This window comes from Vulpes vulpes, chromosome 3 (assembly GCF_048418805.1).
Source record: "Vulpes vulpes isolate BD-2025 chromosome 3, VulVul3, whole genome shotgun sequence".
Taxonomy (NCBI): Eukaryota; Metazoa; Chordata; class Mammalia; order Carnivora; family Canidae; genus Vulpes; species Vulpes vulpes.
The window spans coordinates 28347688-28364122 of NC_132782.1; the positions used below are offsets into that span (position 1 = coordinate 28347688).

A 16435-nucleotide genomic window follows, 5' to 3' on the forward strand; every position below is an offset into this window, starting at 1 on the left:
CCGGTATATTTGTTTGTGTGGAACTTGAGCTTACATTTCCCTTCCATTTGGCATTCTCAAAAGCATCTACTTGGTTTCTATTATTGACCTTTCCAAATGACTCTACTAGATATAAAATATGATGCAGGAGTTTATTTATGCTGTGGAAAAACACAAGAAAGGATGTCAAGTCAAGGCTGATAAATTCTAGTCTAAGACCAGCCAAAGTATTTGGGCAGGCCTGTCTCCGTCGCAGCTAAATCAGACCATCACTGTTGGGCAAGCTCATTTACCTTCATATCCCATAGTGTGTCACTGAGATAAGAGAATGATGTGTCCATAGAGGGAGACTGGCATCGACAGGGACACGTGAACGTAGCTTGGTGCTTCTGACAAGCTCGGCGGGACGAAGGCAACATTTCTGTCCTAAATATACACAGTTCTCTAAATACGCATCAACAGCTGACTCTAGCCATGTCGATTACTCACTTCTCAGAGAGCGCGACAGTGCGGGCATCTGATAACTCATGGGCTCCTTGATCTTTAACTACGAGGTCAATGAGAACAGCTTAATTCAAATCCTAATGGTTAATTTGAAAAAGTACATAGGAAAACTCTTGGCATTTCATATACCTGCTTTAGGAAATCTTTGCTTTTTATTAGAAACAATATACTTTTAACCTACTATTATACAACACACACATATATATACTACTATTATTTATATATCTATATAATAGATAGATAAATCCATTTGTATCCTCAAGATTTTATTAAAATTGAGTCTAACTTTCTTGCTTGTCATCTGTAGTCTCCTAACAGATCTCGTAGGAAATACATTATTTCAATTTTTTTAAGATATCAATATTTATAAATAAGAGTTTAAAAAAACTTTGAACATTAATTCTTATGTTGGTATGTTGGTATTTAAACTCTTTTCTTTCTTTTTTTTTTTTTTTTTTTTTTTTGGCCTTACTTCATTTGGCACTTTGGTTCTTTTAAATATTTATTTCAGAGAATCTGGCTTCTGTTTCCTTTCACATTCTCTGTTAGCATCTTCTCCTTAGCACCCAAACCCTCTCTTGATTGAACGCCTCTGTCTTACAATGGCAGGTAGTATATCTCAGTAAATGTAAAGCATAACCTATAGGCCACTCGATTGTGCACATCAAATAAGTCACCAAGTCTACTTTTTCTCCCTACTGCTACTGCCTTAGAAACGCTCTTAGTGTTCCTTGCTTAGACCATTGTAATATCCCACTTACGCATCCTCTCGTCTTTCACCTTGTTCCATGGCAAGATTTCATGCATACTGATGCCAAATGATTCTTGATAAAATGAAAATCCCATTGTAGCGCTGCATTGTTTAAACTCTTTCCTAATGTGATAGACAGGTTTGGTTTGCTTAGACCCTGTAATTCATCAATTCTCATCACTTCCACACATTCAATCTGCTTTAACCATACTTCTCTCTCTACTTGCATTTCTTTTTAGAATATGCATGCTCCTATTTCTACATTTACACAAGATTTTCCTAAAATATTTTCTCACCTCTAACATCCAACCCTTCTTCTTCATGCTTTTTTTATATCTTTGAAGATCCAAATCAGATGTCATTTTTCCCAGATAGCCTTCTTGGGATTTTTTGGGGCTCTCCTTTTCTGTCCTTATGTTGCATGATAAAAATACCTCAATCAATAATTGCTGTTATCTCTTCCTGTGTGTGTGTTCTCTTTTTATTTCTGCAAAATGCGTATATGTATACGCTCACATACATTTACCCAGTGACAGACACACAGACACTGGACCTAATCTTTTCTTTATAATCCCAGCCGTTCAACAGAGTGACTGTCACTAGTGCTCAGTAATTGTCAGTTGAGTAAGTCTTGATATGACTTCAAAGTTTTAGGAAATAGAGATGACCAAGATTATGAATATCTAAAATTTAGAGCTAAATTTAGAGCTACTATACTCTAATTCTAGGTCTTTTAAATGATCAATAGTCTATATTATTTTAATAATTATTCTTTATTCCGGAATAACCTTGTATGTATATATATATATATATATATATATATATATATATATGTATAGATATACTACCTTATATAAGTCCCATCAGTTAAAATATTAGAGATTATTTGAAGCTTAAGCTATGGTCCCAAGTAGGTGAAATTAAGTAGGTGTACTTCAGGGTCATCAGGAATCTAACATTATTTCATCAATATGACTAACTTTTTTTGAGGTGAGAAATTTCCTAATTTGGAGGATTTAAATGATTCACATATAAATCAACAAATATTTATTGAGCAGGTATTTTATATACTAGGCATTGTTCTAAGCCCCTGGCATTCATCAGTATATGTGTAGACGTCATTCATTAAGACTTTGTTAAGGGATCCCTGGGTGGCTCAGCAGTATAGCGCCTGCCTTCGGCCCAGGGTGTGACCCTGGGGACCCAGGATCGAGTCCCCCATCGGGCTCCCTGCATGGAGCCTGCTTCTCCCTCTGCCTGTGTCTCTGCCTCTCTCTCTCTCTCTGTGTCTCTTATGAATAAATAAATAAAATCTTTAAAAAAAGACTTTATTCAGTCACCTCATAAAAAAGTGATTAGTGTATGCTTTATGCTCTTAGAGTCGTACTTAAAGACTGACATATCACAAAGGCGTCACACCGTGAGCCTTCATGAGAAAAAAATAGGACTTTAATTGTTTTTAATAAGTATAAACTTTCTCGGTGGAAGACTATAGTGAAAAGATTTGGGGCATGGGACCACTTTGGTGTCTCTTAAATCATGCCACATACAGGGCTATTTATCTATTCAAGTTGACATCCTCTTTTTCTGGCCAAAACTTATTCAACCCCAAAAATGAGCTCCTTTAATACAGATGAAAAATATGCCAAATATAAAACAAATTTCTAAAGAGCACTATCACTTTTCTTCCCAGATATTGAATTATTTGGGAAATGTGCCTGATATTTGAGGGGAGGGATTGTTCTAAATCACGTTAGTAGAGGTTACTTGCTTTATGGATTAACATAAAACATTTACTCTTCTTAGAAAATATGAAAGGGCCCAGTACCAATCTAATATACAGCACATCAAAAATGATGAAATTTATTATATATAACTGAAATATACAAGCGAATTAAATTTGTTTGAAAACTCTAACACTTCCATGTGAATTAGGCACAGGACCTTGGCAGAAAAGGCAGTAAACAGAGATGAAAGTTGTCAATTCCAATTTATCTAAGGCTTAGGTACATCCTTAATGTAATGTAATAATATGCGCTGGCATTTTCACAAGCCAAAGGTACAAAAAATATTTTTTCTAGATGTGAATTGTCACAAATGTATTTTCCTCACATGAGGTCAAAGATAATGTACTGGAAAATACCAACAATAACAACAGTAACTTTAACATTGCCATAGAGCCAAATGCTATTAATCATTTCCATATTTCTTAATAGAGGCTCAAAGAACTGAAACAAAGGGAATTTGCTCGAAATGTAGCATCTAAATCCAGGAAAGATGAAAGAAAACAGGAAAAGGCACTCCAACGCCTGCACAAGCTGGCCGAGCTAAGAAAGGAAACTGTGTGGTGAGTGTGCAATGAAATCTTGTTTTCTTAAAACATAATGACCAAAAAAAAAAAAAAAACCCCACAAAGAAATAAAGGACACAATTCTATTTATTTCTTTCTGTACCCAGGATAAGAGACTAACATTTTCATGGCTTTCTGTGGGCTGTAGACAGGAATTTGCATTTGAATTTGAATTTTATGGAAACACCTGCTTAACGTACATTTCAATAAACAGTCAATATTCCTTTAGTTTTACTTTTCAAAGAAAAAGTAATTTCACATTACTCTTCTATTTACACTTAGTTAAAAGCCACTCTGTTTCTTAGCAGAAATTCAAAATATTCTGTTGAAGAAGAGAACAAAGCACCCTGTCATGACCTTTGTTATAAAAGGGGTTTTAAGAGGAAATACTTAAAAAATTTTAAAATTTGGAGAACTTTTTTCTGAAAGTATCTTTTATTAAAAAAATAGAGGTTAGGAAGGCCCTATGAACTTCAGAGGCTACTCAGTATTAATTTCACTGTCAATAAACAGTCACAACTGTTAGAAGTTCAAAGCTCTTACATTTTGACCTGCTTCTAACAGTAAACAGTTATACTGTTATAATTCAGAATTTACAATTCAGGCCAGGAAGCAGTCATAAAAAGAAGACAACTTTTTAGAGTGCTCTCCCCGCTTTCCCCAAAATAAATAGGGCTCTCGTATTATTGTTTAAAATGAAGCTATTTTATAGGAGATCTGTTTTAAACTGAATGTAGTGTTAGGGAATATATTGCCATAATAACATTCTTTGGGATGTCAAGTTTAGAAAAATCAAAATAAAATTTAAATGTATTGTGAATCCTCTAGGGCACTGTTAAAAACAAACATAACTGCTATTCAGTCGTACGAACCAGATCTTTTTCCTCTTTGTAGTAAAAATTATACGAGGCACAAGGTAATGTTATAGAGAATCATAGGGCCTATGCAATTTAACGTCCTATAAGTAGCATTTGCAAATGTACATTTTAATATATTGAGAGAACTAGAGTTAATAGTAAGATACACACAAGAAGAAGCAAAAAGAAGCAAAACTTCTTATCTAAATTACTTTCCTCAGTTACAGTTCATATTTCACAGCACATGCGTGCGCGCACACACACACACACACACACTTTTCCCATTAATTTGGGGGCCTCTCATGATGTGCAAAATAAGAACCGGCATTGTTTCTTAATGTCAAACATAGCCATGAGACAGCCCATCGTGGTAGAGATTAGATGAAGAAAATAGTCAACTAAAAAAATTAAGGGCCATTTGTAACTTCTAAGAAACTAAACTTAATAGACTGGAAAATTCTGCACAGCATGATTCCGTTCGGGCAAAGATGCTATGTAGGTGGCTCCTTTATATGCCCCCCAGTGTAGCTCTTTTGATTGAGAACCCACTATGTAACGTGTACTGCAATGCCAAATAAATAGAAATTACATCTTAAGTAAATAGCCTTTTGTCCTATACCTACTGTATATTACGATATTATTTAAAATTCTAAAGTTACTGTTATCTCTTACTTAGTTTTGCACCGTAGCCTTCTACTTGGCCCCGTGCTCAAGTCAATGACTGTTACCGTGAAAGAAAATCGTAATGAAATTTCCCAAAGAGTTGTCGAGGATCCAGTTAGTAACCAGTGTCCACTGGTTGAATGGAAATGTTGACCTGAATTCTCAGCTTTTCTGATTTTTTTTTTTTTTTAGCTTTCTTCATAGTCTCCATACGGTCTTAATGATGTTAAGTCTTTGTAAATTTAAATAATTTTATTTTAATGATTCTACAGATCCTCCAAGATACCCGAAGAGGCCCTGAGGCTAAAGAATCTTGGTCAGTAAGAACTCAGGAGAGCACAGGAATGTCCCTGACCTGCTGTTAACAGCTACAAAGGTCAACCTCAAAATGGGTGTCCCCAAGTTATCCCAAACAATAAGCAGTAACTAAATGCTGTCATCGCAGTGCTGTGGGAGGGAACTGAACTGTATGAAAGTAATTCTCTTATGAAGGTCTTAAAATTTGAAAAAAGAAATCTTAATAATGACATTTCTCCCATATAAATGTGTGGACGTTTTTCCTCAAAGGTGTTCTGTCTAATATACGCTTTTCTTTTTGTAGCGCTCCTGGAAGTGGCCCCATGTTCAAGTCAACAACCGTTACTGTGAAAGAAAATTGTAGTGAGATTTCCCGAAGAGTTGTCGTGGACCCGCTCCATGACCAGGAAGATTTCAGACACACTCTGATTCATAGTGAAGAGACCTCTAAGGATGTTACCACCGTCGCTGCCCATCCAGAGAGCGCGAATAATCAGACAGCGGAAAGTACCCAACGTGGGGATCAAGCCCAAGGAATTCACAGACACAAAATTGGCTTTTCTTTCGCATTTCCCAAGAAAGCGTCCGTAAAGCTGGAGTCCTCAGCCGCAGCCTTCTCTGAGTACAATGATGATGCCTCTGTGGAAAAAGGATTTAGCAGAAGAAGTAGATTTGTCCCTGGTGCTTGTCATCTTCAACTCTCTTCACCAACAGATGTGCTTTTGAGTTCTGAGGAGAAAGCTGACTCTTCTCATCCGCCAGAAGGAACGTGTGCGGACGAAGAAAGCGCTCAAGCTCAAGACATGAAAGAAGTTTCTAGTGAGAAAGATACATTTTTATTACCTTCCCTTTGCCAGTTTCCACGCCCTCTGTCTTCTGATGCAGATAATTGCCAAAATTCAGTCCCATTGGCGGATCAAATACCCCCGGAAGATGCTATTATGAATGAAGACGTGCCTGTGGGTGACGGCGGTCCCGGGGTGTCAGGAAGGAAGTCCGCAGGCCTTGACTTAGCGAATGATGGTGCGTCCTCGCACGCTCCCACGGAGGAAAATGGGAAGGCCAGGGGGGCATCTGTAGTTGAAGTTGCGAATAAAGCTTGTGGTCCTGAGATGATGCCGGCCCCTTCAAATTCTGAAGAGGAAAACCTAACCTTGCATCAAAAAACCGATTTAGGGAAGAGACCGCGGGAGCCGTTCGTACCGGTGCTCACCAAGGACGGGTCCACAGTCCTTCAGTGGCCATCAGAGATGCTGAGTTACACGACCGCTCAACCGCCAGTGTCCTACAGCTGCAATCCTCTGTGCTTTGACTTCAAGGCCACTAAATTAAGCAGCAATCTAGATAGAAATAAGCTGCCCCCAGCTGACCCTCCTTTCCAGCAGAAGGCAGAAGACGTCTGCAAGAGCCCGGTTTCCGAAAGCAAGAGCGTGTCCACGGCAGGACGGGCAGGACTCCCTGAGGGTGACGTCGGAGGGGCCGGACAGGAGTGCTCCCGAGTGGCTCCTCTTTTGGTCGAGGACAGTCCCTCCAGTACCTGCAGGTCTGGCCAACATGCGACTCTGGGTCAGAGGAAGAGAAGTGTTTCCTGTAGGATCAGAAAAACAACAAAATACAAGCTCACCAGGAACCAAATGGAACGGGACGCCCTGGCCGAGAAACACAGAGACACAAGGTCGAAGGGCGCCCACGAACACTGGTTCCGTAAAAGCAGAAGGAAGAAGAAGAGGAAAAAGTTGTGCCAGCGTCACCGCGGGGAGAAAACCAAAGAAGCAGAAACTCACTTGAAGGTGGAGTCGGGGGGTACTTCCACTGACCTCACTGGGAAAAATCTGCTGGAGACCAGCTGGGGACAGCAACAGGTGGCTGCAGGGCAGCCCTCGGACTCCCATCAGTTGCCTGGGAGAAGGCCCAAGCCCTGGCCCCCGAGCTTCAGCGCCAGGGAAGCCGTGGGTCAGGCCCCGGGCGCCGGGTGCCCCAGCAGGGAGGCCCGCAGCTGCGGGCATCAGTGCGCACGGGACGCGGTGGCCCTGGACGTGGCTTCCAGGCCCGGGGCGCGCGCGGGGAGGCGCAGCCCGGCCACCTGCGGGGCGCCCTGCGGCTGGAGGCCCGGGCCGCCCACCTGGGAGCCGCTCCCCAGGGGCCAGGCGCCCCCCGGCCCCCACAGCCAGGCCGTGCAGAGGGGCTACCGCTCCCTCCTCGGCGAGCCCGAGCGGCCCCGCCGGAGGCGCAGGCCCCACTCCTCCTCCTGCTCTTCGGACGAAAGCTGGAGTCGACGACCCAGTCGCTCGCCCGAGGAGAGGCTGAGAGCGCCCCGCGCCTCGGGCCCCCGGAAACCCAAGAGGAAGCGCCGGAGGAAAAGAGGCAGCAGGTTCCCCGCGGGGTCGGAAGCTCCCGACCTGCGGGAGGAAGGGGGGTCTCCCAGCAGAGGCGATTCCCCCTTAGGCCCCCGGGATGAGGCCGTAAGCGAAGCCCCAAACGGGAAAACTAAGCCACAGGGCAGTGCGGGAGCTGCGCGGAGGGCAGAGCGCGCGGGTGCAGCGGGTGCAGCAAGCATAGCAGGTGCAGTGGGTGTAGCAGGTGTAGCGGGTACAGCAAGTGCAGCAGGCGCAGTGGGTGTAGCAGGTGCAGCGTGTGTAGCAGGTGCAGCGGGTGCACCGGGTACAGCAAGTGCAGCACGTGCAGCAGGTGCAGCGGGTACAGCAAGTGCAGCGCGTGCAGCGGGTGCAGCGGGTGCACCGGGTGCATTGGGTGCAGCAGGTGCAGCAGGTGCAGCGCGTGCAGCGGGTGCAGCGTGTGCAGCAGGTGCAGCGGGTGCACCGGGTGCATTGGGTGCAGCAGGTGCAGCGGGTGCAGCAGGTGCAGCGCGTGCAGCGGGTGCAGCAAGTATAGCGGGTGCAGCAAGTATAGCAGGTGCAGCGGGTACATTGGGTGCAGCAGGTGCAGCGGGTGCAGCAGGTGCAGCGCGTGCAGCAGGTGCAGCGAGTATAGCGGGTGCAGCAAGTATAGCAGGTGCAGCGGGTGCAGCAGGTGCAGCAGAGGCCCGGCCCGCTTCGCCCCCTGGCGGCCCGCTGCCTCCCGAGGCCAGGGGGTGCCCCGAGCAGGGGCCGACGGGGGCCGCCCCCGCGGGACCTGCGCTCGCCTCCCCTGAGCTCGCCGCAGTCTACGCCACCGGCGCCCCCTCGGAAGCCGCGCTGGGCCTCGCGCCGGTGGGACGCCGCGGCAGGGGGGCGGGGCGCAGCGCCCCCGGCGAGCGCAGCCCCCCGAAGGCGCCCGGGGGCGGGGGCGGCGGCGGCTGCAGACAGCACCCCCCGGGCCGGCTCCCCGCGGGCATCCTGGGCGCGCACGAGGGCCCCCCGGTGGCGGCCGCCGAGCCGGTCCTGGCGCCCCTGGCGTGGCCGGAGGCGGCGCTGCTGGTGCCGGTGGAGCCGCTGCGGAAGCTGCGCCGCCTGCCCTGCGAGCTGGGCCCGCCCCTGGCGCCCGCGCTGCTGGCGGGGAAGGTGAAGCTGGGCCCGGCCGGGCCACCCCCGGCGCTGGGGCCGCTGCACGCGGCGCCCTTCAAGGCGCTGCCGCCCCCGCACGGCCCGGGCCTCGCCAGCCCGCCCCTGCCGCTCGTCGCCCTGGGCCTGCCCGCGCTGGCCGCGCCCCTGCCCGTGCTCCCGGCCTCGCTGCCCGCCGCGCTGGCCCTCCCGCCCCTGCCCCGCGCGCTCTTCCCGCCCCTGCTGCCCGCGCCCGCGGCCGTCCTCCCGCTGCAGCCGCTGCTCTAGCCCGGGCCCCTGGGCAGGTGCCCCTGCGCCGCCTGCGGTGCCCGCACCCCGCTGCACCTGCAGGGGTGCCCTGGTGCCCTGGGAGCCTGTGGGACGCGCGTGCAGCGTGTCCCTGGCGCTGTGACCTGTGCTGCCGGGTGTGCCCGTGGGTCTCCTCTCGGCTTGTTTCCGACCTTTGTGTGTGGGCACCTCCTCCGCGTCTCTTAGACCGAGCTGATGGCACTGCTGCCTTTTGTACCGCGTTCCCCGAAACTGTACATTCAGTGAAATACATCTCTTGCAATAAATTTTTTTGTTAAGTATTTAAGTAAATCCAACCTTCGTTTCAGTTCCTTTGCGCTGCCTTGGGAATGTCCGGTGACCCTGGGTTTTGCAGTTTCTCTGTTTCTGCATCAGAGGCTCGACCTTTGGAGGCCTCTGCATCCTGAGACCCTGACACCATCCTTGGGGATAAATAAGTACAACAGGTCCTCTCCGCTGGTCCTGGGCTGCTTACACCCAGAGCTGGGCCTAGTGCCCAAACCATCGGCCCTCCATGGGGCAAACCATGGAAATTCTGTTAAAGTAATGTTAGTGGGGTGGGGTGGGGTGGGGTGGGGGAGAATAACTCAAAAATATGCAAAGTACGTAGCCTTCCTTCAGGAACTGTACAACAGCACCAGTAGACCCGAAGTAGCAAAAATATAAATCTGTACATTTTTGTATGTTAAAATTCTCAAATGTGTTATGCTTATTTTTGATGCAGGAAATATATGTATCTAATGATACGGGCACGGGGGTCCAGGAATGGGTTTATTTAATAATAAATCACTCTCCCTATATCACGTCTTGGGCAGAACGGCACACGCATGCACAGTCTGTACCTGGCCATCCTCCCACCTGAGAATCTGGAAGCGGGAAGGAGAGTAAATAAATAGCCCTTCCCTCTGCAAATCTTTCTAGTAGTTGTGTTTGTATCATGTCTCCAAGTCGGACAATTCCCGCATCACCCTTCCAGATTCTGCTTTCCTGTTAATGACCACCCGCGTGGTCGTTCACTCAAGGGCTTCTACTTGTACTGGAGAATATAATTATCCCACAGAAAACCGGGAACATCACACTCTTCTGATGTGTATGCCTCCAATCCGGCCCACGCCACTTGATAAGACCAAGTCTACGTGCCTGACAGAGAGGGTTCACCCGACCATGTGCCAACGATAGAGGACTGCGGCCGCCCAGCTATGAATCCCCGCATCAGAGAGGACAACCGAGTCCCTCCAAAGGGAGGGCGACATTTAAGGGATGCCCTACTGAGAAAATGCTATTTCCTGTGTCTACTGTAGGACTGGGTCACCCTAAATAACATTAAGCAGAAAGTCATGTTCCCGTAACAGAATAATCTATATGAAACGCTATTTTTAAAGAGAGAAATAAGGGGGAAAAAATCTAGGCTGCTCACTTTCTTGATTATTTGCCATAATCATTGATTTCAATGCTTTCCTGAAAAATGGTTGTGAGACTGCGTCTGCCCTTTTCATGATTGATAAATAAGAAGATAAAAATAGTAAGGGAAGCCATTCCATTTCAAATGCTCTGAGATAACACGTTCCCAAAATGGGCACTAAAATTGGAACAGATGATTTTTCCCGAAGCAAAATGTTTGAAACTACCTTTGAAAATAAAATAGGTGGGCACACCTACTGGGGAATGCTAGCCCAGTTTGTTTTTTAATTTGTCGGATCAGGATCATTGCTCCTGCTGCTTAAAATCAAACCAAGTGCTGGGCTTTAAAATATGCAGATTTTCTCTCTTCCTTTTTGTCATCTTCTGACTCTCATCCCACTTGTTCATCTCTTACCTCTTGTTCTTGCTATTTTTTATTTTTTTTTAAGATCTTTTATTTATTCATAAGAAACAGAGAGAGAGAGAGAGGCAGAGACAGAGAGAGGCGGGGAGCGGGAGGCAGAGACACAGGCAGAGGGAGAAGCAGGCTCCATGCAGGGAGCCCGACATGGGACTCGATCCCGGGACCCCAGGATCCTGTCCTGGGCTGAAGGCAGGTGCTAAACCACTGAGTCCCCCAGGGATCCCTTGTTTTTGCTCTTTAGTTCCTTTTACCTTTGATCTTTTCCTTCTCAGTTTCATTATAGACCTCATTTGTGTGTATGCGTATCTCCCGCTTTTGTTTCTTCATGTTACCATTGCTTTTATTTATTTTTTCTTCGATTCTGCGGCTCTCCTAACATTCCTTTTTGTTAAATGATCTAGTCAGGTCAGGCGTACTCAACTCTGTGAGTCCTAACAGATTATACCTGATTACTTATAATCGAGCTCTGGGGCTAGATGATGGAGATTTCTGAAAAGTTTGAGGAAGGAAGTTGTCAGTTAAAACTATTGAAACTCAACTTGACAGATGAATTAATTGCTTCCATGGACATCAATGGCTGGAGAAAGGATGGATGGTAGGTAAGCACGTCAGAGCCATTCTGATTATAAATGACTCATCTAAATAAATAAATATAAATAAATAAATAAATAAATAAATAAATAAATAAATAAATAATAAATAATTCATCTAAATAGTTGACGTATCTGATCGGATATGCCGCTTTGTGATACAGATGCATCTGGTATACACTGGGGACTCCAAATGAAAGCTGGACGAGACATTTGATTCCTATTCTGATAATGCTAGAATCGAGGGGATCGAGCTGATGGATTAAAGATCGGCAATGAGCAAAGCAATCAGACAGGTTAAGTCAGGGTGGACCCAATAGGCGAGGAGGCTGTCAGAGGACGCCGGGCCTGCTCCTACTGATGGCAGCAGGAGTCAGGCCAGTGTAACGGCCACACGTTGGAAGTAGGTTTGAGCACTGGATGATGGCTCGTTCCTAAGTCCTGGAGCTGAAAGTCCAGCCCTGTCCAGGTGTGAATTATCGTACATTCTATACAGTTGGGAAATGTAAACGATCCCACCACTATCTCTTACCACCATCTGGTCTCCAGTCTGCTACTTACAAGCGTTGCTATAGTATTTGTTATTGTAAAGATGCATGATTTGGAATGTAGAATAAACCTCAACGTGGATAGTAACTGTAGCCAAGGAACAGAAGGATTCACACTGGATGACGGGAAGGGAACTCATTCATAACCTCAGCTACCGTCGCCCTTTCGTATGAACCTAGCGATGTATAGATACAGATGTAATCTCCAAATTCTTTTATGGATTGAACAACAATACCCAATGTCCACAGGGCATCTTAACCTGAAAATCTGCCACGTGTTTTGAACTCAAAACTCAAACTCAAGATCTTTCATTGCAGGTACCCCTGAAGCCCGGTCTTTGTCTTGCGTTTCTAAACTCCATGAATGCCATCCTAAAACACAAAACAAAGCAAAATCCTGTTATTCAAAACAAAACAAAACAAAACAACAACAGCAAAAAAAAACAGAATCCTGTTGTCCAAATCAGGAGCCAGAGTGTCACACCTATATCAAATCAATCAGTGAACCATTCTGGCTCTATTTCTTTATTTTGTTTTTTCTCTTTCTCAATTTTTTTCCTGCTTGTACATTTCTATATAGTTCTAACCCTGCTGGGCCATAAGCTGAATTGCTGACTTGCGCTTACAAATTAATATCTCTTCCCTCAGTTTCCCATTCCTACTATCCATCCTCCCCACTGCTGCCAAGGATCCGTTTTTTAAAATGCAATTTTTTTTTTTGTTATGACACTCGCCTATTTTAAAACCTATCGTGGAACCTCAAGTATTCTCAAAATAAACATCAAAGTCCCAAGAATGCCCTGGAAATCCTGTGGCGAAGTAGGTGCCCGCCTCTCTACCCAGGACCATCCGGTCCAGCACACCTCTGGACCACTCTTCTATCTAATTTACTTAGTTACAATCATCTTTGACTTTGTGTGATCGTGTTCTGTTATACCGAATGCCTTCCTCCCTGTATTTTCCTTCACTTCGGTAACTAGTACTGTGTCAGTCACCTGCAGTGTACGTAGGTCTCTGTCCCGAATTCTTTCCCAGGTTCTCTCTCTCTCCCCAGATACCTTAGGCTCCCGTCCTCTAGCCTCTCAGCACGCTACAAACACATTTTGTTATAAACATTGTGTTGACTGTATTATCTTGTTTCTCAAACTTCCTAGGCTAAGAGCTCCTTGAGTCACTGTGGCAAATGACTCGTAATAAACCCTCCGTAAAAGTTTGTTGAATGAGGGGATAAAATTAGTTGGGAAAAAACAAAAACAAACAAACAAACAAACAAACAAACAAAACTAATGAAAACCTATGCAGATTGTACTACAGAGTTCCAGAACTGTTAACCATATTTTACTCCAAACTGGTCCTAAATCCAGTTTAAATGAAAATGTAATATTTTTCCCCCAAAAACTAGAACTTTGAGATGCCATTCAGCATGAAGAACTTCTTCTTAAAGGAGTCACGAAAAAAAAAAAAATAATAAAGGAGTCACGAATCATTTAAAATAGGACTTCACAATAATAATCAAAGTACGATGTGAACGGCTTCTCCCACAGCAGGAGGAAGCACAAGCTTCGCTATGTCTGCGTCTGTCTGTCTGTCTGTCTGGCTAGCATCTTTCATCTTTCTTTTAGCGCTTGTCATCAAACATTAACACAGGATGTACCAGACATTAGATTTGGGGGATAAAGAAATGAAGAACCACCCTATTTTTCACATATTGAGTCTAGGGGAAAAAAAGAGCAGACCAGCAAAATCGTCTATTTAGCTAGACCAGTTTGCTGTGTCATCATTAGTCATTCAAAATGGATTGAATTTATCCTCACGATGCCCTTTCCCCCCCACCGTGGGGCAGTCTCCATTTCTCATTGTTGTTTTTTACTTTTTTTTTTTTCTTTCCTCCTCTGCTCATTGGCCTAGCTAAGCCACTGTCCTTGGGAGTGAAAGTTGCCACCAGGGATGCTTTCCAATAAGCTGTTTATTTTCTCTCCCAAATAAAATTAGATAAAGGCTCAAGGCTTACTTATATCATCCATCGAGGCCCAGGCTCCTGCTTTAGAGGCAGCAGGAAAAAGCTGTGCCGTTTGTTCCAAGGTGTCAAATACACCTGAAATCTAGCCCACCATCCGCCAGCTGTGTGGGTTGTGTCCCCCTTCCCCAACCCAGCAGCGTCTGCACTGCTACGGAGGAGGAGGAGGAGGAGGAGGAGGAGGAGGAGGAGGAGGAGGAGGAGGAGGAGGAGGCTTGGTTGTTGTTCTCACACAAAGGCACCATCCCTCACTGCGCCAGATGCCTAGAGCAAGATCCTTTTACTTATTCATAGATGCATCTTGTGTACTAGCACCTGCCCTGAGCCTGCGATACTTGAGAACATGAACTGGGAATCTACTTGAACCTGGAAGTTCCAGGTGAAAATAAAAAAAAAAAAATTTTTAAAGTGAAACTAATAGTGTAACAAACTTTTCTTCTTTTTTTCATCTCCTAAAATCTCACTCTTAATGAACCTAATTATTTTTATCGGTTGTATCATTTTGTGGCAATATTTTGAAAATATTGTTTACATATTTTACTAACATTTTCTCCTTTGGGATTCTGGCTTAACTGCTCCATTGTCTTTGTTTATGAATTTCTCTCTAACATTTTTATAGAGTATCTTTTCTACATCTTCAGTATCTTCACGCTATTTAAAATAGATTTTAGATTTCAAAAATAGAGATCTCATCAGGCGTCCATTGAATTATTCATAATTTTTGTTTAATATTGTTTCCGTGTCTTTTTGGTATTGATTTTCCCTATTTTAATTCCCTCGTTGAACATTAATTGTATTTCTTAATTTTTGTAAGATTCTATTTATTTATTCATGAGAGACACAGAGAGAGAGAGGCAGAGACACAGGCAGGGGGAGAAGCAGGCTCCATGCGGGGAGCCCGATGCGGTACTTGATCCCAGGACACCGAGATCACAACCTGGGCCAATGGCAGACACTCAACTACTGAGCCCCCATAAATTGTATTTTATTCTTCAATACATTTATTGGTAATATAGGCAGAAAGCATCGGTTCTTTGGGAGGTGCCCATATATTAAGTAAAGTAGTTTAGAAGATGGGACTTCTATTTACCCTTCAGTCTTATCTAAACAGGCTCTCCTATTCTCTTCCATATTTAATTTCCATAATAGCAACTATTCCCAGAACTGAATTTTCACCATGCTCCGTAAGAGCTAAAATTCCATGAGCTAGAGGCAGGACTCTAATGTTTGTGTATGAAACAGCCCGTTTGCTCTTGCTCCACAGCCTTAGTTTAACAGCTGGACTTCTAACTAGCAAACCCTCCCGATGAATAAGCAAGCTCACTTGGGTTCTCCTACTTGGTCCGAGGTCCACTTTCAACAAGGCTAGATCCCTGGCTCCTTCCAGATTCCCATCAGCAGGACATTGCCTCCTGAAGAATTTACATGCTTCCTGGTGTTTGCATTCCTCCCATGGGTATTGCTTTTGCCCTGTCCCTTCTGTATTGCTCCCAATGGATCCAACCTCTTTTTATCGCCTAAACTTGCTACTTGGACACTGTGTCTTGACCCTTCTTGCTTGTACTTGTTGAAACTCACCTCTGTACCTGAGTTAATTATGTCAGCCCTAAATGCCTATTGACTTATATTACACATTACCCCCCTTTTCGACAAATTCCCACCATGTCTCCTAAACTCAAGGAGAGTGAGTTTTTAAAAATCCAACATTTTAGCTGCCTAAATTTTGCAGCCTCTATTAAATGTACAGCACACCTTTGAAAACTAAGTTTCAAGTTAATACTTTGAATGTCAACTAATCTGCTTCCATTTTCAACATATTTTTAATGTAAATCATTCTACAAGGGGCTACTACTTTAACCTATGGAAGTTTGTAAGTCATCAATCTCCACATTAAAATGATAAAAACTGAAGCTGATTGCAGGTTTCATTACATGGCTTCCATCCCCAGAACAGTTGTCCTGAAACAAAATGATAGAAATGATAGGACTATGTTCTACTAAGATGAGAAATCTATTTTTTATCCTGAATGCAACTATCCTGACTATGACCTTCAAGGAGCCATGCTGTTTCTTAGGTGGAGTGAAACATAACATATTTTTTTTTTATAACATAAAATTTTAAATACATTTTAGATATTAGCAATTTTCACTAAATTTTATATGCCCAAGGATGGACACTATGATTGCCTTTCTGCTGTGCTAATATCTAACGCCATTTTGACACTATCTTTTTCAACTGTTACACAAAGATTTATATGTGAAACTGA

At 44.4% G+C, this 16435-nt stretch overlaps 1 protein-coding gene across 1 annotated transcript in view; it reads left to right on the forward strand.

Annotated features, from left to right (window-relative positions):
- The window catches only part of ZNF804A (zinc finger protein 804A), a 272874-nt gene extending 263394 nt beyond the window's left edge, over positions 1 to 9480 (forward strand). Inside the window, exons 3-4 of the mRNA XM_072752122.1 lie at positions 3451 to 3581; positions 5706 to 9480. Coding sequence (XP_072608223.1) covers positions 3451 to 3581; positions 5706 to 9168 — 3594 coding nt within the window. The 3' untranslated portion in view covers positions 9169 to 9480. The remainder of the gene's footprint in view (positions 1 to 3450; positions 3582 to 5705) is intronic.
- The last annotated feature ends 6955 nt before the right edge of the window (positions 9481 to 16435 follow it).